Source organism: Sminthopsis crassicaudata, chromosome 3 (assembly GCF_048593235.1).
Source record: "Sminthopsis crassicaudata isolate SCR6 chromosome 3, ASM4859323v1, whole genome shotgun sequence".
In the NCBI taxonomy this organism is placed as follows: Eukaryota; Metazoa; Chordata; class Mammalia; order Dasyuromorphia; family Dasyuridae; genus Sminthopsis; species Sminthopsis crassicaudata.
In genome coordinates this window covers 285,461,086-285,487,584 of record NC_133619.1, presented here as the reverse complement: position 1 = coordinate 285,487,584, position 26,499 = coordinate 285,461,086, and the positions used below count along the sequence as shown (strand labels likewise).

Below are 26,499 nucleotides of genomic sequence, written 5' to 3'. Positions count from 1 at the left end.
CAGACTCATATGCAGGCTATTGCAGTAATCAAGATGAGGTTATGAGAGCCCACAATGGTGGCAGTATCAGGAGAAAGGAGCAAATCTGAGAAATCCTAAAGAAGTGAAGTCAGTATACCTTGGCAATAAATAAGATATGAGGAATGACAGATTGTGAAGAATCCAGGCTGACTCTTAGGTTGTGAACCTGAAGGACTGGGAAAATGTTGTTGCCTTCTACAATAATAGGGAAGGTAAGAATATGGGGGGAGGGCTTAGGGGGAAAGATTATGAAATCTATTTTGGATATATCAAATTTCAGATGTCTTACTAGACATTCAATTCAATATATTGAAATGTAATTGGAGAAGTCAAATTGAAGGTCAATAGAGAGAGTGGCGCAGAAAAGGTAGGTTTGAGAATAATCAGCAGAGAGGTGATAATTAAATAAATAGAACTGGTGAAATCACCTGAACCCAAGTCCAGTTCTCTTTCCACTGAATCATATTAATCTTACCATATTTATTCAACATTTTCCATAAAATCTTAGAAAAAATGTATTTAGTAAAGCACTTTGAGTCCCTTAGAGAAAAAAGTTTTAATGAAAAGTATTATCCATACAAATTATGGTATCAGTGACTTTAGCATGAAGCTGATTTTTTTTTTCATCAAAATGTCTGACCTATCCATAATAGAAAGAAGAAGGCCCTAATCTAAGGCATTTTAGAAATTAAAAACTGTGCTACTACATAACCAGTTTCCTGATTTTTTTTTCATTTTAATTACCTTTCTTCAATGTAGAGAGGAGTAAAGAAAATTCAGGTTTTATTTGTCTTCTTTTTTGCAAAAAGTATACTTTTTTCATAAATGGAAAACCAGTCTTTCCATATCCCTTTCAGGGTAGTCACGGCAATTGGAAAAAGATGGCTGTTCTAAGACATCCTTCCCCATTCTGATTGGTCATGTGGATGATCAAGAACAATCCTATTGGTGGAGAATGAGTGCCAATCATACTTCCATACTGGCCTGACTGGGATTAATAACAGTTGCATTAGAGAACACTTTTCTAGAGTGGTAGTAGACTGTGAGTGCCTCAGCAGTATTCCTGATCTGTGGTATCTAAACTATAATAGCATTGATATGGGGTCCCAGGTGCTCCAGAACTTCCACACAGACTGTGAAGTTGCCATCAATGACCTAGTGAACTTGGAGCTGTATGCCAACTATGTCTACCTTTCAGTGGTAAGCACTTGGGTATTTTGATTCGTTTAAAGTTATGAGAGATTAGAAATTTAATATTTTACACTTTAAGAAAACCATTAAATATGATTGAATGTCTACTGCTGAGAAGCTCACATATAAATTCTACAAAATATGTGCAATTCATGTCTATAGGTAAAACAAGGTGTAGGAAAGTCATATCTAATTTATCTCCTCTGTTTTGAATTTTTTTTTCATAAACACTTAGCAAATAGTGTTCAAGTTGAAATTCAACCGTCAATGATAAATAAACAAATTGCGTATCTTGGAAGAAACAGAGGATTTTCTTCTATTTTTCCATAAGAGAGTACCAAGCAAAGATGCTCATTTGAAAATTTTATAATTTTGTGGAATCATAAGCTCATAATTTTCTCTTGCATAGGATACAAAGTTGGTAGGTTATAAAGAAAGAGAATTGGATGAGATCTCTAAGATCTCTTCTGCTCTATATTTCAAATCAGTTATGTCCCCAATCAAGTTACAGTACTAAATAAAAGTATAGAGAAGAAAAAGCTGACAAATTATGAACAGAAATAAAATTGTGATTTTTCAAAGATTTATGACCTATAAATTAGCCAGTCAATAAACATTAATTGAGATCCTACCATGTGTCATATATAGTGCTAATCAAGATCTTATTAAATAATAAATTAAAAGAATGATGCTTCAAAGTTGCAATGAAGAGCAGAGTTGGTACAAGAGCTGAAAAAAATGTAAATCTTTCATTTGATAAAATGCACAAGTGATTATGGACTCTTCAGGACTAACTCTGGAATGAAAGAAAAGACTTCAAGAAGTACAAGGCACATAAAGAAACCAGTATCTCAATGTGTCTCTAATTCCTTCTCTAAAAACTGGAGAATTTCCCTTAGGATGAGATTGGGGCCTTTCATTTCAATGAATTGAGCAATCTCACTTCTAATGGTAAAATTTATTCACTATATTATCTAGTATAATCTAATCAATATAAGTTCTCTTATTTTTGTTTGCATTTGTTAGGAAAAATTGGTTTACTTGCCACTATTTGTGATGGTCTTTTGTGTAAAAAGTATTTGGTGGGTCAAACCTTCTGATTTAAGCTTGCAGTACCAAATTCCTCTTTAAGGATTAGCAATCAAGAAACCTGCTTGAATCTTTAAAAAAATAATCATTTTCTTAGGGTATAATTCTAATGTAGTACCCCTTTTCTGAAGAACATGGATAGCCATATGTCCCCTTTTCATGTTCCCCTACAGGCAAGAGTCAAAGTCTCCATTACAAAGGGGTGGACAAAATTCATGAGATGTCTGTTAAAGCCTTCCTGTGAATCATATTCAGATAAACTCATGCAGACATACATATAACCAATAAGAGTGAGACATATATCTTACACAAAGAAGAGAACAAATCCTGATGGTGTTACAGAAAAGCTTTCAGAACACTCACTATCTTCTTTGGTGTATAGAGTAGAACAGTAAAAAATAATAATAATGATAATAATAATAATAATAATCCCAAAAAATCATTTGAATAGAATTTTTAAATATTTTTTTAATTTTTAAAGCTCTAATAACAGTTTTAAAGTTAAAAAATAGTTTTTGTTCAATTCTATTCTTTGAAAAAAGTCTCTTTCAGTTATTCCATTATTTGCCTCTTTGTGTGTTCTCTTAAATCTGAGACAATCCTTTTAATTCTTTCAGTATAAACTGTTTTTGGTATTTTTTTTTAATGATCTCAAGATATTTCTTTTATTTCCAGGCTCAGGCTAAAAAAGATAATCAAAAATATATTTTTTCTACTGTGACATACACAAATACATTAATAAATGCATACATTAATATATATATATAAAATATATGTATGTGGGCATCGTGTGCGATGCATTGTGTGAACATATATATTCAAGTACATATAGATGTGCATTGTGTGTCCTTGCACATGCATATTTACATGTGCACAAGCATATACACATAAATATACATAAAGTGGTTTGTATCAGATCATGAGAATTAATTGTTAAAATTTCAGTATGACCATTTATACCTCAGAAATTGGCAGACACTATAAGGATTTGATTTATATTTTAACTGTCTAGACTTAAAAGAGAGACAGAGAAAATGTTAATAATGTAGGTTTACTATAAAAATGTGTCATGCATTTTGGATTTGGGGGAGTCAGTTATTAAGTGCATATTAGTGCATTACTAAACATATATATATGTGTATATATATATATATATATATATATATATATATACACATACATATATACCTATATTTAGTTTTCATACATATGCATATCATCATATGTGTATAGTAATGACGTGTGTGTGTCATGCATTTGTAGACACATGTATATTGTAATCAACATAACTTAGTGATAATAGCTTTATATTTATATAGTACCAACTATGTTTCAAGAACAGTGCTAAGTACTCTATAAAGATTATCTAGTTTGATCCTCTCAACAACCAGATGCAAACAGTGGTACAATGACTTACCAAGGACCACATAACTAATAAGTGAGGACAGATATGAATTTATGTCTTCCTAACTCTACCTGCTGTGCCACCAACCTGCCTCCCTCATACATAGCAGAAAGGAATATGCATTAATATAGCATCTACTATGTGCTAGTATTAGACTAAGCACTTTTCACAATATCATTTCTGGACAATCTATCCCTGAAGATTCTGGTTCTGTGACCCTGGATATACATTATAACCATTCAGTGTTCTAAGCAATTTTGTTAAAAGGTACAGAAAAAGTATTGCCCTTAAATGGGAGAGAAAATTCCTCACCTAGAACCTCTGTATATAGATGAAATTACAACTGCAGTTCATATCTTCCTCTTTATATTATGTATATATATACATATATATATATATGTGTGTGTGTGTGTGTGTGTGTGTGTGTGTGTGTGTACACATATACATTTCTATTCATTTATTTATTTGTGGGTGATTGTGTATATTATAGTTTACTACATGCAGCTTCATGTTCACTTGTTCTTAGATGTGGCTTTTGTCCATTTGTTTCCTGACAATTAAAAAGATAACTTTTATATAGGCAATGATAAATAGCCATGATCCAAGTATCTAGCTATTATGCTTGTATATTAATTCTTATTAATAATAATACTGGCCTAAGAAATAGAAGGGGGCTTTCAACTGAAGCTATAATATAAGCATGTTGGATAAGATCTCCTAAGAGTGATTATTTTTTATCTCTAAGATCTACCACTTCTTGAGCTTAATTTAAATAGAAGTGAGGAATTTGGAAAGGGGGAAAATTCATGGGAATTACGGACAGAATTACAAAATGAAACAAAAATAAAATGTCATTGTTAAAATACTTTTGTTACAAAGCTGGGCCTTTGTAGGAGGGCAAATCTTGGGGTTACTAAAAATATTTTATAATTTCCCAATGATAAAACAGCCCATTTTCCTCCTCCTATTCTTCAGTTCCAGGTCCAACTCATAGACAGTTCATGAATAATGTGTCCAATGCACATGCATTGATGGGTCAAATAACCAAAATTCAAATTCAAACATGAAATGAATCCTATGTTGCATTGCTAAATTTTCCTGCAGCCTTGATTTTGCACACACATGTGCATTTTGCACTGTGCATATACAAGCACTGTCAGAAACACTTAAGCTCAGATTTGAGATGGTTCACATAAAAATTTCTCTGGTAAAAAGTAGTCACAGGTAGAAAAAAATTTAAGAAGCTCTGAATTAGTCAATGATTCTGCAAGATCCACACTTTGAATTCTAAAAAATAAACAATTTTCATATATTGAGCGTTTCCTCCATGGATAGTTAAGCCAAAATTTTTGTGGGATTGTAAATTCCTAGTAAATTATGCAATGAAAAGCTTTACCACCTTTGATAATTGATCTCTTTTCTAATTTGTCTCTAAGCATTTTGCACAATGCTTGCCACATAGTAGATGTTCAATAAATATTTCTTAACAGAATGATTGACTAAACTGGACATTCTCATGAGAGAGGCAAACTTTTTCATCATATATTTCCAACTGATCATCATTTTTTTCTGTACTACCTGCCCCTTCTATGTCCAGTAAGAGGGGAAAAGATTAAGAAAAACAAATGTAGATAGTTAAGTAAAACAAATTCCTATACAGGTCACATCCAGAAATATATTTCTGATTCTCTACTTTGAGTACTCTACTTTATCATTACTCTGGTATTTGATAAGGAGTATGGATCATTAGTATCTACAATTATGTTTGATCATTGCTTTAATCAGAGTTCTTTCATTTTTTCAATGTATAAATTGTTTCTCCATTTATACTTATTTTCTTGGTAGTGTTGTGTCATTTCATTCATATCCAATTATTTGTGACCTCATTTGGAGTTTTCTTGGCAAAGAGATTGGAATGATGTGACATTTTTTTTCTCCAGATCATTTTTCAGATGAGTAAACTGAGGCAAACAGGATTAGGGGACTTAACCTGGATCACTCAGTTAATAAGTGTCTGAGAAGGGATTTGAACTAAGTCTTTGTGACTTCAAACCCAGATCTCACCATCAGTTCATACAAGGTTACCCAGATTTCTCTCACAGATTTATTGTGAGGATTAAATGAGTTATTTGTAAAGTGCTTAGCATAATGCCTGACACAAAGAAGGTTTTATATAAATCCTTCCCTCCAAATTCAAGTCCAAATGTAGCATTGCTGTGAGATGAAATCTTGTCTTATCTACTACTGTGTTTCCAAAATACCATTCATTGTTTTTCAGTGCTTTGAGAGTGGGTTTATATAGCCACACTAAGATTCAGATTCTGGACTTCAGGCAAGTGCTAAACTTTCAGGAATTTTCTCTCTCTACTTTTCAAAATTCACAAGAATGTAATGTAATAATTTATTTCATCTATGAAAAAAGAACAAAGGACAGACAAAACTATTTTCTTGGACAAATTGTCAGCCTCTGGGGAAGAGTGCCCAAAGTTTTGTAGACAAATCAAGAGCAGAGATCCATTAGGAATGAAAGGTAGAGGTTAACTAATGGGGTTCTGCCAATATGCCTATCTCATTACACTCCCCTTTCAATTTTATCCTTAAATATCCTTAGGATAACTATTCTCATTTGGGCATCTCCCTGAGTTTTCTTCAAACTTCCCTCTATTGCTCCTAATTGTTTTATGAGCTCATTATTTTCTTCTCTTGCCCTCTGTAAGATTTTACGAAGGAGAGAAGATTTGGGTAAGTTTTGGAAGATTTGGCAGAAGAGAACAGAAAACTCCAGATTCTCCAAATTTCTTCTATGAAAAAGATACAATTTCATCTCAACAGTAAATGTAGAGCCACAGAAGTCAACAAAAGTGATTGTAAAATTGTTTTCCTTCTAAGACAACTTGAGAGAACTTCCAAAAAAGATTTGACCTCCAAGGGTAGAGGTTTGCTTCAGGGGATTGGACTTATTAGTATGGGAAGATTGAAGGTGATCTTTTCTTCAGTATTGTGTGTATTGTGTGTGTGTGTGTGTGTGTGTGTGTGTGTGTGTGTGTCTTTTTAATATATAGAATTGACCAATTTTTCATGATTATCTCAATTGACCCCATTTCTTTAGCCAATTTTTCCTCTACTTTTTACTTGATTTTCAAAATTCTTTTTGAACTCTTCCATGGTCTAAACTCAATTGATAACATTTTGGGAGGCTTTTGATGTAGGAACTTTGACTTTCTTATATTTTTCTGAGTATGCATTTTGATCTTCCTTGTCACCATAACTTTCTATGATAAGAATTTTTCTGTTGTTTACTCATTTTACCAATCTATTTCTTGACTTTTAACTGTTTTGTTAGAGTCAGAACCAGAGAGTGCACTATCCCAAGCATCAGGGATTTTGTACAGCTGTTTTCAGAGATACTTCTAGGGACCTGTAAGTTTTCAGTTCTTACAAGATGATATAATCTAAGGATAAGTATGTTTACTACTCTCTTGGCCCATGCTGTGATCTGTAAGTAACTACTACACGCAGTCTTTTCTGCTCTGGAACTGTGAGGAAGATCCTAGTTTTAATGTGGATGCAAGCTCTAGTGGGCTAAGGCTCCTTCTCTCTCTGAATCTACCAGTCAAAAATGTGACTCAGGACCTAGCATGAAAAAAATCAAAGACACAGGAGTGTCCAAAGATGGTGGCATGGAGGCAGACAGCTGCTTGAGCTTCATGTTTTCTCTAAGAACTTACTTCATGACAAGCCTCGGAGTTAATGCTTGACCAGAAAAGAAACCCACAAATACTCACCAACAGAAGATATTCTTGAAATTCGCCAGAGAAAGTGTGTGTTTGCTCAGGGGAGGGTCGAACAGACTGGGCACAGACTGAGGGCAAGTGGAGACAGCGAGACAGGCAGCTTACACAGCTCAGACCGGAGCGGGGAGATGTGTGATCTCTTCCATTTCTTCAAAAAGACTTTTACTCCAGTGTGGATGTTTTGTCTTGGCAGCAAGCCAGGAGCAGCAGAGAGGGTATAAACACAAGAGGTGAAGAATAAAACCCTGGAAATCTAGGGTCTCTCTCTCTCTGGACCAGGCCATCCCACCCCCACCTGGAGTGACTCAGCGTGTTCTTAGAGCCTCAGAGCACAGATGCAGCACAGCCATCCCTGTCTTGATAGTGCCTTGCTGCTGTCTCCCTTAGTCTGTAGAGGAAGCCCGGTAACACCATCCAGCCCCTTCTCCCCCCCCCACCCCGGAACAGACCAATTGTTTCTCTTGTCAGTTTTCTTCAATTTCTGCTCTGACAAAATGAACAAAAAAATTTTAAAGGAGTCTAATCATTGACAGCTTCTGTATGGAGCGAGAGCAGACTTCAAACACTGAGGAGACTAAAAGCAGATTGTCTCCAGAAAAATCCCTTAAGGGGGGGGGGGGATATGATCTGCTCCTCAATACATAAGACTTTCATAGAGGAAATCAAAAAGGTTCTCATCAGAGAGCTAGTAGAGAAATGGGAAAAGGAAAGGGAAACTTGGCAAGAGAGTCTGGAGAAGTCCTCCCAGACATTTAAAGACAGAGTGAATAAAGAAATCAAATCATTGAAAAACAAAATTAGTGAATTAGAAAAGGTAAACAACTCCAAGGAAAACAGGATGAGTGAGCTGGAAAAAGAAAACAGCTCTCTAAAAAATAAAATGGATGAAATTGAAAAAAATTTCATAGAAGAAAAAAACTCATTTAAAAACTCAATTGGACAAGTACAAAAAGATATTTAAAAAGTGAGTGAAGAAAATACATCATTGAAAATTAGACTCAAACAAGTAGAAATGAATGACTCAAGGAGAAGCCAAGAAGTAGTCAAGCAAAACCAGAAAAATAAAACAATTGAAAAGAATGTCAAGTACCTTATTGGAAAGACAACAGACCTGGAAAACAGATCCAGGAGAGACAATATGACAATAATCAGACTCCCTGAAAAATGTGAGGAAAAAAAGAACCTGGACACTATTTTCCAGGAAATTATCAAAGAGAACTGCCCAGACGTTCTGGAAACAGAGGGTAAAATAGACATTGAAAAAATTCATCAATCACTTACTGAAAGGGACCCTAAAATCAAAACGCCAAATATAGTGGCCAAGTTCAAGAACCATCAGACAAAGGAAAAAATATTGGAAGCTGCTAGAAAAAAGCAATTCAGATATGGAGGAGCCACAATAAGGATAACCCAGGATCTAACAGAGTCCACATTAAAAGAACAAAGGGTCTGGAATATGATATTCCGAAAGGCTAAGGAGCTTAGTGTGCAGCCAAGAATAACTTACCCAGCAAAAATGAACCTCGTTTTCCAGGGAAGAAGATGGACATTTAATGAAATAAAGGAATTCCATCTATACTTGATGAAAAAACCAGATCTACACAAAATGTTTGATCTTCAAATTCAGAACTAAAGAGATTTCTAAAAAGGTAAAAAGAAATCTTGAGAACGATATTTCTGCCATAAAGATATGTAAAAAACACATGTATAATTTTCCTAGAAACTAGAGGTGGAAAGGAAATTATATCATAAAAAAGGGTAAAGTGGTGGTACTACGTCTCATGAAGAGGCAAAGGTAACCTATTATATTTGAGAGAAAGAAAGGAGGGGGATGAACATAGTGTGTATCAATAGACATTCGATTTATGGTGAAACTTCTTCCACTTCATTGAAAAGTGAGAGGGAAGGAGTAAGCTAAGGGGAAGGGAATATAGAATTGTGAGAAAAAGGGGTAAAATAGGAAGAGGAACTTTAAGGTGGGGGAGGGATACTAAAAAGGAAGGGCTGTGAAAAGCAAGTGGTGTTCACAAGTTTAATACTGAGGAGGGGGGTAAGAGGGAAGGAAAGGAGAAAAGCATAAGGGGTTAACAGAATGGCAAGCAATATAGAATTAGTCATTCTAACCATAAATGTGAATGGAGCAAACTCCCTCATAAAGAGGAAGCAGTTAGGAGACTGGATTAAAAGCCAGAATCCTACTATATGTTATTTACAGGAAACACACCGGAAACAGGGTGATACATTCAAAATAAAAGTAAAAGGGTGGAGCATAATCTACTATGCTTCAGGCAAAGCCTTCAAAAAAGCAGGGGTAGCCATCCTCTTCTCAGATCAAGCAAAAACAAAAAATGACCTAATTAAAAGAGATAAGGAAGGGCATTATATCCTGCTGAAGGGTAGCATAGATAATGAAGCAGTATCAATATTGAACATATAAACACCAAGTGGTGCAGCATCTAAATTCTTAAAAGAGAAATTAAGAGAGCTTCAAGAATAAATAAGACAGCAAAACTATAATAGTGGAAAATCTCAACCTTGCATTCTCAGAATTAAATAAATCAAACCACAAAATAAATAAGAAAGAAGTCAAAGAGGTAAATAGAATACTAGAAAAGTGTGATATGATAGACCTTTGGTGAAAGCTAAATGGAGACAGAAAGGAGTACACTTTATTCTCAGCAGTTCATGGAACCTATATAAAAATTGATCATATACTATGACATAAAAACCTCAAAATAAATGCAGTAAGGCAGAAATAGTAAATGCATCCTTTTCAGACCACAATGCAATTAAAATTACATTTAATAAAAAGCCAGGGGAAAATAGACCAAAAAATAATTGGAAACTAAATAATCTCATCTTAAAAAATGATTGGGTAAAACACCAAATCATAGACATAATAACTTCACCCAAGAAAATGACAATAATGAGACATCATACCAAAATATGTGGGATACAGCTAAAGCAGTAATAAAGGGAAGTTTTATATCTCTAAAGGCCTACTTGCATAAAATAGAGAAATAGATGGTCAATGAATTGGGCTTACAACTAAAATTGCTAGAAAAGGAACAAATTTTAAAAACCCAGACAAACATGAAACTTGAAATTCTAAAAATAAAAGGTGAGATTAATAAAATTGAAAGTAAAAAAACTATTGATTTAATTAATAAAACTAAGAATTTGGTTCTATTAAAAAACAAACAAAATAGACAAACCCTTAGTAAATCTGATTAAAAAAGGAAAGAGGAAAAGCAAATTGTTAGTCTTAAAAATGAAAAGGGAGAACTCACTACTAATGAAGAGAAAATTAGAACAATAGTAAAGCTATTTTGCTCAACTTTATGCCAATAAATTCCATAACTTAAATGAAATGGAAAAATATAGCTTGCCCAGATTAACAGAGGAAGAAGTAAATAGTCTAAATAGTCCCATTTCAGAAAAAGAAACAGAACAAGCTATTAACCAACTCCCTAAGAAAAAATTCCCAGGACCAGATGGATTCACATGTGAATTCTACCAAACATTTAAAGAACAACTAACTCCAATGCTATATAAACTATTTGAAAAAATAGGGATTGAATGAGTCCTACCAAATTACTTTTATGACACAGACATGGTACTGATACCTAAACAAGGTAGGCTGAAAACTGAGAAGGAAAATTGTAGACTAATCTCCTTGATGAATATTGATGCTAAAATCTTAAATAAAATATTAGCAAAAAGACTACAGAAAATCATCCCCAGGATAATACACTATGACCAAGTGGGATTTATACCAGGAATGCAGGGCTGATTCAATACTAGGAAAACTATTAGCATAATCGACTATATCAATAACCAAATTAACAAAAAACATATGATCATCTCAATAGATGCAGAAAAAGCATTGGATAAAATCCAACATTCATTCCTACTAAAAACACTTGACAGTATAGGAATAAATGGACTATTCCTTAAAATAATAAGGAGCATATATTTAAAACCGTCAGTAAACATCATATGCAATGGCGATAAACTGGAACCTTTCCCTGTAAGATCAGGAGTGAAACAAAGTTGCCCACTATCACTATTACTATTCCACATTGTACTAGAAATGCTAGCTTCAGCAATAAGAGCCGAGAAAGAGATTCCAAGAATTAGAGTAGGTAATGAGGAAATCAAACTATCACTCTTTGCAGATGACATGATGGTATACTTAGAGAACCCCAAAGATTCTTCTAAAAAGCTATTAGAAATAATTCAGAACTTTAGCAAAGTTGCAGGATACAAAATAAATCCACATAAATCCTCAGCATTTTTATACATTACCAACACAATCCAACAGCAAGAGATACAAATAACTGTTGATAGTAGAAAATATTTGGGAATATAATTACCAAAGGAAAGTCAGGAACTATATGAGCAAAATTACAAAACACTTGCCACAAAAATAAAGTCAGATTTAAATAATTGGAAAGACATTAAGTGCTCTTAGATAGGCCGAGCAAATATAATTAAGATGACAATACTCCCCAAACTAATCTATTTATTTAGTGCTATACCAATGAAACTCCCAAGAAACGATTTTAATGACCTAGAAAAAATAACAAAATTCATATGGAAGAACAAATGGTCGAAAATTTCAAGGGAAGTAATGAAAAAAAAAAAAAATCAAATGAAGGTGACCTAGCTGTACCTGATCTAGAACTATATTATAAAGCAGCAGTCACCAAAACCATTTGGTATTGGCTAAGAATAGACTAATTGATCAGTGGAATAGGTTAGGTTCACAGGGCAAGATAGTGAATAAAAATAGCAATCTAGTGTTTGACAAACCCAAAGATCCCAACTTCTGGGATAAGAATTCATTATTTGGCAAAAACTGCTGGGAAAATTGAAAATTAGTATGGCAGAAACTAGGCATGGACCCACATTTAACACCACATACTAAGAAAAGATCAAAATGGGTCCATGATTTAGGCATAAAGAACGAGATCATAAATAAATAGAGGAACATAGGATAGTTTACCTCTCAGACTTGTGGAGGAGGAAGGAATTTATGACTAAAGGAGAACTAGAGATCATTATTGATCACAAAATAGAAAATTTTGATTACATCAATTAAAAAGCTTTTGCACAAACAAAACTAATGCAAACAAGATTAGAAGGGAAGTAACAAATTGGGAAAATATTTTTACAGTTAAAGGCCTCATCTCCAAAATATACAGAGAATTGACTTTAATTTATAAGAAATCAAGCCATTCTCCAATTGATAAATGGTCAAAGGATATGAACCGACAATTTTCAGATCATGAAATTGAAACTATTTCCACTCATATGAAAGAGTGTTCCAAATCACTATTTGTCAGAGAAATGCAAATTAAGACAACTCTGAGATACCACTACACACCTGTCAGATTGGCTAAGATGACAGGACAAATAATGATGAATGTTGGAGTGGATGTGGAAAAACTGGGACACCGATGCACTGTTGCTGAGTTGTGAAAGAATCCAACCATTCTGGAGAGCAATCTGGAATTATGCCCAAAAAGTTATCAAACTGTGCATACCCTTTGATCCAGCAGTGCTACTACTGGGCTTATATCCCAAGGAAATACTAAAGAAGGGAAAGGGACCTGTATGTGCCAAAATGTTTGTGGCAGCCCTTTTTGTAGTGGCTAGAAACTGGAAAATGAATGGATGCCCATCAATTGGAGAATGGTTGGGTAAATTATGGTATATGAATGTTATTGTTCTGTAAGAAATGACCCACAGGATGAATACAGAGAGGCTTGGAGAGACTTATATCAACTGATGCTGAGTGAAATGAGCAGAACTAGGAAATCATTATTCACTTCAACAATGATATTGTATGAGGATGTATTCTGATGGAAGTGGATATCTTCAACATAGAGAAGAGCTAATCCAATTCCAATTGATCAGTGATGGACAGAATCAGCTATACCCAGAAAAGGAAAACTGGGAAATGAGTGTAAACTGTTAGAATTTTTTGTTTTTCTCCCCAGATTATTTTTACCTTCTGAATACAATTCTTCCTTTGCAACAATAACAACAAAATTCGGTTCTGCACATATATATTGTACCTAGGATATACTATAAGATATTTAATATATATGGGAATGCCTGCCCTCTAGTGGAGGGGGTGGAGGGAAGGAGTGGGAAAATTCGGAACAGAAGGGAGTACAAGGGATAATGTTGTAAAAAAAAAATTACCTATGCATATGTACTGTCAAAAAATGTTATAATTATAAAATTAATTTTAAAAAAAGAGTATAGTTATGTTCTGAATCTATAGAAAGATATTTTCATATAATAGGTATGATTTATTAATATAATTAACCTAAACTTTTCTCTTAAGTGATATTAGTTATCTATGTTGTGCTATATTATTTTATGTTGTTATGTTATATTGTAGAAATAAAACAATAAACTTAAAAAAGAAAAGAAAAAATCAAAGACCCTATAGTAACCTTGTGTTTGACAGATGTAAAGATTTAAGTTTTGGGTATAAAAACTCATTATTTGGTTAGAAAACAGAAAGAAAAGGAAAACTGTTGAGAAAGCTAAAAACAATCTGGCAGAAATTGGGCATACCATGTACCAAGAAAAAGTAAAAAAGGAGACATAAGGGGCAGTTAGATGGTGCAGTGGATAGCACCAGACCTGAAATCAGGAAGACCTGAGTTCAAATCTAGTCTCAGACACTTAGGCACTTAGCACTTCATGGTTGTGTGACCCTGGGCAAGTCACTTAACCCCAATTGTCTCAGCAAAAGAGAGAGACAGACAGACAGACAGACATGACTAGATATTAACTGAGTTATGAAAATAAAATTAGAACCTAGAACATGTGATCTCTCAGACACTATCAAGAGATAGAAACCATTTAAATTGCAAAAAATAGATAACTTATAATATTTAATTTAAAGGATTTGTAAAAATAAAACCAATATAGCAAAAATTAGAAAGAAAGCTGAAAATTGGGTGTAATGTTCTTTAGTTTGGTTTCCTTGAGGGTCTCTGGAGGCAGCATTCATTTCAGTTCAGTAATCAGCACAAGAAACAGCCAGGTGTTAAATTCCAAAAGTCTTTATTGTCTCCTTGCCTGATGCTGGGTAGCTTTCTAGAGAACCTTTTGTGTGGCCTTGGTCTTAGTGGGGGAAGTGCAGGAGGCCAGGCCAGCCACAAGGACCCTGACTGAAGGTCAAAATGAATTTCTGTCTCCTTGGCTCCAAGAGCTTCTCTTCTGTCTCCAATTCTCTTGTCTTCTCTAGCTCTGAATCTGCATGAATCTAGCTGAGGCTCCCAGCTTATAGGTTCTACCACCCTGAGTACAAACCAATCCTTATATATCTGGGAAACCATTATTTGTTGTAAGATTAAATTAATCATACTGAACTTAGAGTATTATTAATCACCATGATAAACTAGACGACCATTGTCTCATCAATTCCACTTAGTGCCTTCTAAGCATCCTTGTTTTAAGTTCAGAGTTCTGGCCCATAACATCTCCCGCTTTCTTTTGTTTTAGAACATAGGTGGTGATCACATCTTCCATGACTCCTCAAAAAAGGGGTGAAACCACCATAAAAAGAGGTGATCACCCTCTCCCTGATGTCTCAGGGAAATGAACTTTCAAAGACAATCTCTCAGAAAAGGTCTCATTATTCAGATATATAAAGAACTTTGTCAAATTTATAACTGTGAGTTATTCTTCAATTGAAAGGATAAAAGGATATGAACAGGCAATTTTTCAATGGAACAATCAAAGCTACATATAGCCATATGAAAAAGTGCTCTAAATAATTATTGATTAGAGAAATTAAAATTAAAATAATTTTGAGATAAAAATCTGATACTTATCAGATTAGCTAAAATGATTGATCCCTTTAGTTGAGAAATGACTAAACAAGTTTAGGCATGTTATTGTGATAGACAATTACTGTGACATAAGAAATATATAAGCTAGTTGATTTTAGAGAAAAAACCAAGGAAGGATCTGTGAAGGAAGATGCTATTCTCCAGAGAAAGAACTGACAAATAGAAATAGTATATAGTATGGTTTTCCATTACATATATGTCTGTCTCTATCTCTATCTCTGTCTCTCTGTCTCTCTGTCTCTCTTTCTCTCTATGCCCCCATATGTCTCTTTGTCTCTCTCTTTTCTCTTGTGTGTGTCTGTCTTTCTCCCTCTGTGTGTGTATGTGTGTGTGTGTGTGTATATATATATATATATATATATGTATATATATATATATACATATATATATATATATATATGTATATATATATATATACATATATATATATATATATATACATATATATATATATATATTCAATTGTATCCTTCACCAAGACAGGATAGTGAGGAAATAAGGAAAAACTATAAAGTATATAGTAGAAAACAAAAGAAAAGTTATAAGGAAGCATAGAAAAACTGGGTAACTTTGAAAATGATGTGTAATGTTTATTACATGAATTTCAAAAAATTTGAAATGGAAATTTATTATTTTAAATTCTTTCTATATTCTGTGTACATTAAAATGTTCTTTTTTCTTTTTTTGGATTTATGTTTAAATGCATAATTTTCTAAGATTTTAAAATGTAGTATATACTCTAAAATTGGAGTTTCAATATAGGTATGAACCTGTACCTCAATTTCTCTCTGTCAATGGGAGTAAGCTGAAATAAATTTTGATATAGCACTTACTACATAATATACTCATCTGAGACTCACAACAACCCTTCAAGGTTAGTATTGTTATTATCCCCATTAACAGTTGAGGAGACTGAGACAAACAGAGGCTTCAGAGACTTCTCCAAGGTTAACAAATGTCTGAGGCTGGATTGGAACTCAGGACATACTGGTCATACTGACTTTAAGCCAAGATTTCTATGCATTGTGCCACCTAGCTGTCCTCAAAGGAACTTGGTGTGTGCTAACTGTTGGATTAATGTTTGTGGAATTAAACTGATTTCAGCTGAGACTCAGTGAAGCTCATGGAGGGAAAAAATAGCCTTTTGGAAATACTGCATTTCAAAAAGTCATCTCCTTTCTTTGAAAAGGCCTTAGGTTTTCTGTGGTCCTGGTTTAATTTCTCCAATTGCTTCTTTTGAAATCCTTACCATATTTTTGCCTTTCATGTAGGAGCTTTGAATTTCTGTTTCAAACATATCTGGGATTCTCTTTTTCAGGGTTATTTTGAAGAAGCAATTGATGAACTCCTTCTACCTTAACTTATTCTTTCAGCTTTAATATAGTTAAGCAGTTTTTGTTATTGTTGTTATTTGCTTTTGTACTTGAAAAAAATCCTGGCTTTTTTTAAAATCATGATTTCCAGAGATGAGTGCTTCTTAAATTATTTCTCACTAACCTGTTTTCCAGATCCATTGGTTTTTATCAGATAGTTTACATTTTCTTCTAGTTTGTGAAACTTCTTGATTTTGTTCTAATGTATCATTTTGTGTAATCAAATTATAATTTCTGCTTGCTTCATTCTAGTTTTCAGAACTTGGGTTCTCCTTGGGTTAATCCAGCACTTCTTTTGTCAAACTATTTACTGTCATTCAAATTCATTCCTGGAGAGCTTTGATTTTTTTTTCATTTGCTTCTTTTTGATATTCAAATAGCCTTTATAGAAAGTAACTTTTTTTCTCCCTTTGAATTTCTGCTTCATTTTGTTTCTGATTTATTGCTTCTTTGGGATGATTTATAGCTTTTAATTAATTCCTCTACAACTTGGGGTTTTCTATGGTTTAATCACCAACATGGCTTTAGTTCCCAAATTAGAATTTATGCCCACCCAGAGCCAGGCTTTTCTCCCTACTGAAGTTTTGAGTGAGGTCATTGGTATTCATTAGTCTCATGCTAGGTTTTATGTTTGCTTCCATTTTCAAAGGATCAGGTTTGTAGTGTTCTCTGTTGGTGTTCTGAGGGTCTTGGGAGCAGTCTTTGTTTCAATAAAGTAATCACCACAAGAATAGCCATGTGTTAAAGTCCAAAAATCTTAATTGTCTCCTTCGCCTGGTGCTTAGCTAGCTTTCTCATGGCCTTCAGAGGGCACTTGGTTTCAGTGGAGAAAAATGCAGGACAGGCCAGCCACCACAAAGCTGATGAAGATGAAATGAATCTTTCTCCTTGGCTCCAAGAGCTTGAGCTCCCACGTCCAGTCTCCTTGTCTTCTCTGGCTCTGTCTCTTAGCCTCTTGGTTCCCCAGGAGGAGCCACCAAGAGCCTGAGTGAAGATGGAATGTATCTCATCCAGTCCTTGCTGGCTCTTATATACTCCATTATTATAAGTGTGAATCTTGTGGAACTATGTTAAGTACTAAGTACATGTACTGAACTAGAGAACTATTAAGCACCATGCTAACCTAGATAACCATTGTCTCATCAATTCCACTGAACATCTTGTAAGAATCCTTGTTTCAAAGTTCTGACTCATAACAATGTTCTCTCTGGAATTTTTAGGTTCAAATTGCTCTCTGCAGTGTTTCAGAACTAGGTTAGAGCCCTCAGAGTTCCTGAGTGTGGGTTGTCATGGTCTGAGTGCCCAGACTCTGTTGCTTACTGCTATCACCATTATTCTCCAAGGCTTCCAAGGTCCCTCTCTTAGGGAGTTTCTGGACACTGTGAGGCTTTTCTCAGAGTCCTCTGAAACTTTATAAGCTATATTGTCCTAGTATTTCAATCTTATTGATGTGCTTTGTTTTTATATTATGTGTGTTTCCTAACAAGATAGGCAGCTAGGTGGGACTGGACTTGGACTCAGGAAGCTTCTTCTTCAAGAGTTAAAATATGGCCTCAGATACTTACTACTGTATGACCTGGGGAAAATCCTTTAACCTCGTTTGCCTCAGTTTCCTCATCTGTAAAATGAGCTGGATATTAAATGGCAAGCTGCTCCAGCATCTTCATCAAGAAAACAACAAATGGGGTCACAAAGAGTTGGATATAACTGAACAATAACTCCTAACAAAGCAAAACTGATAATAAAGATCTCATATAGCATTTTACATCTATAGCACCCTATTCCTCTATCTCTTTATTTAAAAACAAATAGACACAGAAATCTATTTTGGTGGGAGGGAAGGGAAAAGAAAAGAAGAAAAATTCTTGAAATAAATATTCATAGTCAAACAGAACACCTGCCCTCATGATTGTATATAATAAATATGTGTGCTTCATTTCACATCATAAATTAATCACCTCTAATGTAAGAGACAACGTGCTTCATCATCAGTCCTAAGAAATCATGAATAAGCATTGTATTGATCCAAGTTCTTATAGTTTTCAAATCTCTTTGTCTTTACAGTGTTGTTATTATATACATTGTTTTCCTAGTTCTGGTTCTTTTGTTATTCAGTTTACAAAAGTCCAGAAAAGTTTACTTTTAAAATATAAAATATTCTTCTCTTTCTGATCATTTTACTCTGTGTCCATTCATAGAAATCTTTTTTGAAATCTTCTCTTTCATCAAATGTTATACTGTAATAGTATTCCATCATATTAAAAAAAATCACAAGAACATTTTATCCTCAGGGATAGAAAACACCCCAGCTTGAAGGAAAAAAAAAATTTCATACCAACAGGTAGGCTGCCTGTTGCCATTGGGAAGGGTGAGGCAGAAAGGAATGTGTGGGATAGCAAAATTGAATCAGAGACTTTCTAGGTAGAAAAGCAAAATAGATTTATTATTATTTCATGAGAAAGTACAACTCCCAACAGACAAAGTACCCTCAGTAGAGGAATGCAAAGCAGAAGTTTCAAAATACAGGATTATGTAGACTCTGGAAGAAGCCCTCCCCACTCCTGATCCTTTTTCCCATTATCTGGGAGTCCAGACTTACATTCTAAATGGAATAGAAATCTATTCCAGAAATAATACTAGCCAATGACACGCTCTTTACTAATTAGCAACTTAATCCTAATGTAGCAAAAAGGATAGGGGCAATAGGGGGAAGTTGTATGTTTATCTAAGAGAAGAGAAAAACTGCAGCTTTTGACTATAGCACAACTTGTTATTGCAAAGTTTCACATGATAATTAGGGTATAGAGACCACCTGTCACCCCAACAATTGTATCCGCAGTAATTGGAGTAGGTAACCCTTAATAAATAAAGATGACTGTCACAAAAGTCAACAACAACAAAAATGCTAAAAAAAAAAAAAAAAAAAAAAAAAAAAAAAAAAAAAAAAAACAATCACTAATCTTCTTTCTATACATGCCTTCAAAACTCAGGTATCCATCTGGTGGGAGATAAATTCTTTCTCGGTTTTAACTTTAAATCATCAGTATGGTTTGAGTGCAAAGTCTATTCCCTGGGAGGGGTAATTGGTCTTTTGACCCACTTGCAGTGGGTCCAGTCCTCGGTCCTCACAGTGGTTTCAGAAATCAGCAAGATTTGGAAAGATTCCTTCCAGCAGGGAGGGATCAACACCCAGTCTTCAGGCTGGAACTGATGCATGGGGAATCCCCATGGTAGAGTCTCAGCAATCAATCCTTTATTCTGTAACACAATCAATTTTTTTTTGTTTTTTTGGGTTTTTTTCCAGAGAGTACACATAATTCCTGAGGAATTTATCTCTACTATCAAATATGGGGTCCCAGTTTCCCTCTCCTCTTCCTGATAAGGATGCCCAAAGAGGAGCTTGTAAGGTGAAAATCCAATTTTCACCAATCTAATTCTCAGATCCTAATATTAAGGGGAAGGCACTTAGTCCAAGTCAATTGTGTTTCTAATGCCAATTTAGTATGTTGTCTCTTGATCTCCTTTCCACTTCATTCTTTCCACTTTACCTAAGGAAAGAGAGTGCTAAGGAGTATGAACCTCCCAGGTAATATCTGAGACCTGAGCCAGGTACTAAAGAACCATATAGGTAAAATGAGTTTCCTGATTCAAATGTATCCTCTCCACCATCCCATACATGGGAATAATTTGTTCCAATAAGATCTTATTAACTGCCCAAGCAGACCAGGAAGGCCTCTACCCATGAAGTCAGATGTTCTACTACTACAAGCAACTATTTGAGGTGACCCAATAAGGGCAGCTCAATAAAATCCACCTGTATACCTGAAAAGATCAAATTCCCAGAGGCCTTTCTCCTCCTGGGTGCTGGGCAGACTTATTTGTCCTTAGACTAATAAAGCAACTATCCACCAGTTGGTGCACAAAGGTATATAGATCAGAGGATATAAGGCAGGTGAAGACTGCATCAGACAGGTTTTGAACATCAAAGTGGCTGCCCTGGTAAAACTGCAATAAAATCTACCTCATATTTGCCTTATGAAATACTTACCAACCATTGGGAAGATACCATTTACCATTAGAGTCCTCCTGGGCTCTCAACTCTCCGGCCTGTCACTTTTCTTCTTCTAACAATAGTAGAGTAGCTAAGCTTGAGAGAAAAGAGGAAATCAAGACTAATATAGGATTAGCCCATTACAAGTTTTCCAAACTTGTAGTAATAATGTAGTGTGAACTAGTTCCTTGCCCTTGCTATTGACCATACCTCTCTCTTCCTATTTTTTTTTTTTCTAAACCACTCCCTGGCATGCTTATTCCCTCTTTCTTTGACAATAACTTCAGGGTTTGATTAAGCACTTCTGAGCAAACCATGTTTTAGGCAATCCACTGGCCTCAACTATAGCACTCCTGTCTCCATCAGTTATAGCATATCCATTGCTTATTTTTCTTTCCAAAACTCAGAAGAACCCATCTATAAATAAATTACTAATCTTAGTATTAGCGTATTGAAGGGAGATCTGACTCTGACCACTTTGTTTGGATCTTTCAGTCTTTTTTTTTACTTTCATTTTTGTTTTCTCTGAGTATCTCTCCTCGGGAATTTATCTAATCAGAGCCAGAATTCCCAAACTGAGTCCAAGGACCACCAGAGAACTCTTCAGTGGGTGCCTACCCAAGTATTTGGTATAGAAGAGACCCTTCACAAACAGGAAATATCCTAGACAAGCCCCCAAATCTGTGTGGGATAGTGTCAACTACAACCCAAATTGAAATCAGAGGCACTCAAAGTAGAAAAGCAAAAAGGATTTATCACAATCTCATGAGAAAGGTCAACTCCCTACAGACAAGTTGTCATCAGCAGAAGAATACAAAACACAAGATGCATAACATAGGATTATATAGATCCTAAGGGAAGTCCTCCCAATTCTTGGCCTTTCTTTCCATTGGCTAGGAGTTCAGGTTCTTATCCCAGAGACTAAGGATATTAGCCAATAACACACTCTTTACCATAGTAGGAACTTAAAGCTAATGTAGTGAAAAGGACAGGGGTAACTTACAAGAGGGAAATGCTTATCTATGATAAGTGAACATCTGCAGCTTTTGGCTATAAAACAATTTGTTATTGCAGTTTTTCAAGTTATAATTAAGGTATAGATTGAGTTGACATTCTTACTCTGAGGTCTTCACTTCAGGAAGATAAGCCCTTGCTTATTTATCTTATAGTGTAAATATTTAACTTCCACAGTCAATAAATTATTCTTTTTGAAGTAGAAAATAAAAACAAAAAGAGTTAAACAATTTCATTTTCTCTCTATGATTTCCTATCATTATTTCTTCCACTAAAACAATAATTAGCCAAATCCAAGTCTTGTTCATTTTCTTGCAGCCAACATAGCTAAAGAAAACTTTCCTTGCATAAGCTGATCTTAGCATTAATTGAAAAGCTCAATTCATTTGTAGTTTTAGCCTTTTTTTTAAAAGGTCATGCTGCTCTTGTGAATTGTTACTCAGTAACTTAAATTAGTCACAACTAACATAATGAAATAAATAAAACTTAAAAATCCTTCCTTTCCTGCCCCTTTAGGGGGATCCACAAATTCTATTCCATCAGAGGAGGACAATTTTATGTTTAATTGAGGATTAAAGGAAGGGTCTTTCTTCAGGCAAAGGAAAGAGCAATAGATCCCTGGGAAGAACTTTGGATTTCCATGGTAAAGAAAAAGTGACTACTGGAAACCCTAATCAGAAGAAAGGGAGAATCTGGTCTGAGGAAAGATCACTAGGGCAAAAAACAGGCCCTCTACTACATGTGTTTCACAGAGTAGGAGGAGAGAATTCAACTCCTAAAATTTTAGCAGCAAAAATGAGCAAATGAAAAACAAATAAAAGGACTCTTATCATACTAGGGATGACCAATCCATAATAAACTTTAAAATAAATATGGAATTTGATAGCATAGCAAAAACCTACTTTTCAGTGACCTGGGTTCAGTCAGTGTTTACTGTGCTTGAGGACAACTATTCACTTTTTTAAAATAAATATCTATTTTCAAAAATATTGACATGGGTTGGAAATTCCTCCCTGAGTTACATAAATTTGTCCATGTACCCTTCTACTCAAATAACTCTAGGGACTCATCACCTCCAGGATCAAATACAAAATCTTCTGTTGATGTTCAAAAACTTTCATAAGCAACCTTCCAACCTCCCCCAAAAAACACTTGTCTCCTACAACACCTTTCCAATCTTCTTTCACCATACTCCCCACTACATTCTACTTGATCCAATGTTACTATCTTCTTTGCTATTCCATAAACACTCCATTCCAGCTTCTGCCATTTTCTCTGGCTGACAACTTCATGTTTAGAATGTTTTCCCTGCTCATCTTCACTTCCTGAATTCCTTTAAATTCCAACTAAAATTTGTAAAAGAAAGTCTTTTACAAATTCTACTTAATTTCTTGATTCTAGAGTCTCCCCTCTGTTACTTATTTATTTATTTCCTAAATAAATTGTACATTTTTTGTTTTCTTGTCTAATCCATTAGACTGTGAGCTCCTTGTGGGCAGGGGCTGTCTTTGCCAACACACAATAGGCACTTAAATGCATATCTACTGACTGACTTATTGAACAACCCTATTTATCTTCCCTTTTGTCTCTGCTCATCAGGCCTACTTCTTTGACAGGGATGATGTGGCCTTATACCACTTCAAAACATTCTCAAAGAATCAATCTGATAAGAAGCTGGAACATGCTCAAAAATTACTGAAATACTTAAATAAGAGAGGAGGCCATATTGTCCTACAGGACATAAAGGTGAGAGTTAAACCTTATGGAATAATATAGAGTCAGAAAAATGGAATAATTTCTTTAAGGATCTTAAGGACCCTTGCAAATAAAAGCCTACTCTTCAGGCAAGTTAATTTACAATCCTGCAAAACCCCAAAACACTACATAATTTTAGCATTGTCATTTCACCTCTTGGCTATATATCCATCTTCTATTCTTTCCCATTCTAAAAACAAAGACAATATGTCTGCACAGGTTAAATATGTCACCCCCAAATGTAATTAGAATAATAATACTTGAATACTTATACATGGAAGTGATTTTAGAGTCATCTGGTTTAACTCAATCATTTAAGGATGTTGAAACTGAGGCCCAAATCAGACAAGTAGCTTGCCAAAGATATGAACCTAGTGAGATATAGCCTTTTCTTAGATATATTGTTGTTGCTGCTGTTTGTCCTTGGTTCTCGAAGAGGACTATGAAGTCATAAAGGTAATGCCATGACTTGGAAGTGAATTAGATTTAAGTGATGGTGGGCTGTGCAAAGTCACCTGTCTCACTTTCTCCTCCAGAGCCATCTGGATCCAGTGGCAAGATATAAACCAGGATGACTGGAATTGACTTTAAAAGGCCAAGATTTCCCACTATATCCAGTCATGCTGCTCTTTGGTGTATGACAGAGTTAGGCCATAGTGGATAGAGGAACCGGACAGGAAGACTAGAGTGCAAATCTTGCCTCAGACACTGCTGTGTGACCTTTGGCAAATCAACTCAGTCTCAGTTTCTTAATTTGAACAATAAGAATGATAATAGCATTTATAAACAGGATTATTATGAAGATTGTCTGAGATAACAGATTTTAACTGATCTGCAAACCATAAAGCACTATATAAAGATGAGCTATCACTTGCACCATTTCTCATATTATTATTATTATTATAATATTATAGTGATTAAAGCATTGAAGTTAGGAGCAGCTGAACTCAAAAATCTGTTTTGTTTAGTTACTATCTCTGTAACCATGGGCATGGTCCTTGAGCTCTAAGTCTCAAGAAATTTACTCTTTTTTACTAAGTAATAGACCAGATGAGATTTACTGGATAGAGGAAGTTATCACAAAAAAGTACCTATGCCTGTTGAAATGCAGTTTTAGGTGCTTATTGATTTACTCAATGATTAGAACAATCCTCACACTTAGGTTTAAAATATAAGGCTGTATTTTAAAAGAAAGAAGTTCATGATTCTCAATCATTCTCTGATTGAATTTGAACAGAAACCAGAGCGTGATGAATGGAGAAATAGCCTAGAAGTCCTAGAAATAGTCATGAAGATGGAAAAGAAAATAAATCAAGCCTTACTAAACCTGCACAATCTAGCAATGGAAAAAAGTGACCCGCATGTAAGTATAACAATAGAATTACTGTTGCACATTTTCACATTCCATTTAGAATACATTTGTGTCAAGTATATAAGCTTTTACCTCTGAAACATTTTTTGAAAAAAATCTCTGTAAGATCTTTGATGAGATACCAAAGAAACATAGTCACTCAAGGGTCACAAATTAGATACTTTATTATTCCCAGACATGCCAGCATTCGACTCATCAGACCTTCAATTCCATAGGCAAGTTTAGCTAATGGTTCCCACATATGATAAGAAGCATACACACCAGGGAGAGCACACAGAGGTTTCTAAGCTGATGTCTTATTCAGAGGGACCAAGTGGAAGATAAACATAAGAAGCAATTAATCAGTGGATGACCTGGGCTCTTTTTATCTATCACAAGAACATTGTGGTTCAGAAAGCTTACTAACCTTGCAAAGAAGGATTAGAATAAGTTTGATACACTGATTATGATTAAGAGAACTTTGCATTTCTTGACTAAATCAAGCTGACTAAGCCAGTTATTAGGCACATAGGAAATTCCTACTATATAGACAAGTAACCTAGAATCCCTTTTGTTAGCTGGGCCAAGCAATAGGCCAATCCCATAATATCTAAAGCAACCCATTTGCCTTCACTATCAGAGATGTTAATGAAAAAGGCAATATATTTGGGTTATTTCTACTTGGGAAGGATTCTCCTAAGGCTAGTGTTCCATTCTTTTCCTGTTTTTCTCTATATCCTAATGAAAATGTTCTCTGGTACAGTACTGCATTCATGATCATATTATTCATGGGATTTCTTGCTTTTGATTTTTTAGCTTTGTGACTTCCTGGAGCGGGATTATCTAGATGAGCAGGTGACTACTATCAAATGTCTTGGAGAGTATATCACCAACATGAGGAGGCTGGGAGCTCCTGAGAATGGCCTTGGAGAATATCTATTTGACAAGCTCACCCTAGGAGACAGTTATTGAAATCTCTATATTGTAATAAAAGCCTGTTCTTGCTAAGATAAAAGTCTTAAAGGAATGAGTTTTTGTGTACATGAAAATAAAACTTGGTATTTAAACCATTGTGGCCATAGCTCTATTCATTTTGTTATACTTATAAAGCTACCATTTAAGAAAAATTAAATACCTCCATAAACTAATCTCCAATTACATTTAACCAAAATTATCTATTGAAACAGTAATTATTTAAATTCTTCATTTTGTAAATAGCAAAGATTTGAGATTAATAAGAAGGAGTCTTCCTGGTTACAGTTAGGGAAAGGTACTAGGCAGGCTTCTAAATTCTCTTGCATCTTCTTAAATCATTAGATATTGGAGTACTAATAAAAGAGAATGAACTAAATGATTTTCATCTCTATAAAGTCACAAAATAACCCCAAAATGTTCAAGCTTTCTCCTTAAATACAGTACTTCACACTCCAATAAACAAACCTCTGAATAAGAACTTTAAAATAATTGCATATTGTTGTACTCTGAAGCAAAAATACAATATAGCTTTCACAATTTAAATTAATGTAACTTTAAATATTTTTTCTTCTCTCTCTCTCTCTCTCTCTCTCTCTCTCT

General features: G+C 34.6%; 1 protein-coding gene across 1 annotated transcript; it reads left to right on the top strand.

Annotated features, from left to right (window-relative positions):
• Positions 1–1,017: 1,017 nt before the first annotated feature.
• On the top strand, positions 1,018–25,991 carry FTHL17 (ferritin heavy chain like 17). Its single transcript, XM_074300859.1, has 4 exons — positions 1,018–1,221; positions 23,418–23,564; positions 24,811–24,936; positions 25,741–25,991. Exons 1-4 carry the CDS (start codon positions 1,120–1,122, stop codon positions 25,894–25,896), a joined length of 531 nt encoding a protein of 176 aa, XP_074156960.1. The 5' UTR covers positions 1,018–1,119; the 3' UTR covers positions 25,897–25,991.
• Positions 25,992–26,499: the final 508 nt, after the last annotated feature.

What these genes read in the sequence shown, in the direction of transcription:
- FTHL17 (XM_074300859.1), top strand. Translation starts at nt 1,120, where the DNA reads ATGGGGTCCCAGGTGCTCCAGAACTTCCACACAGACTGTGAAGTTGCC. An exon ending in ACTATGTCTACCTTTCAGTG is followed by an intron (nt 1,222 to 23,417) that starts GTAAGCACTTGG and finishes TCTGCTCATCAG; the next exon opens with GCCTACTTCTTTGACAGGGA. An exon ending in TGGAAAAAAGTGACCCGCAT is followed by an intron (nt 24,937 to 25,740) that starts GTAAGTATAACA and finishes TTGATTTTTTAG; the next exon opens with CTTTGTGACTTCCTGGAGCG.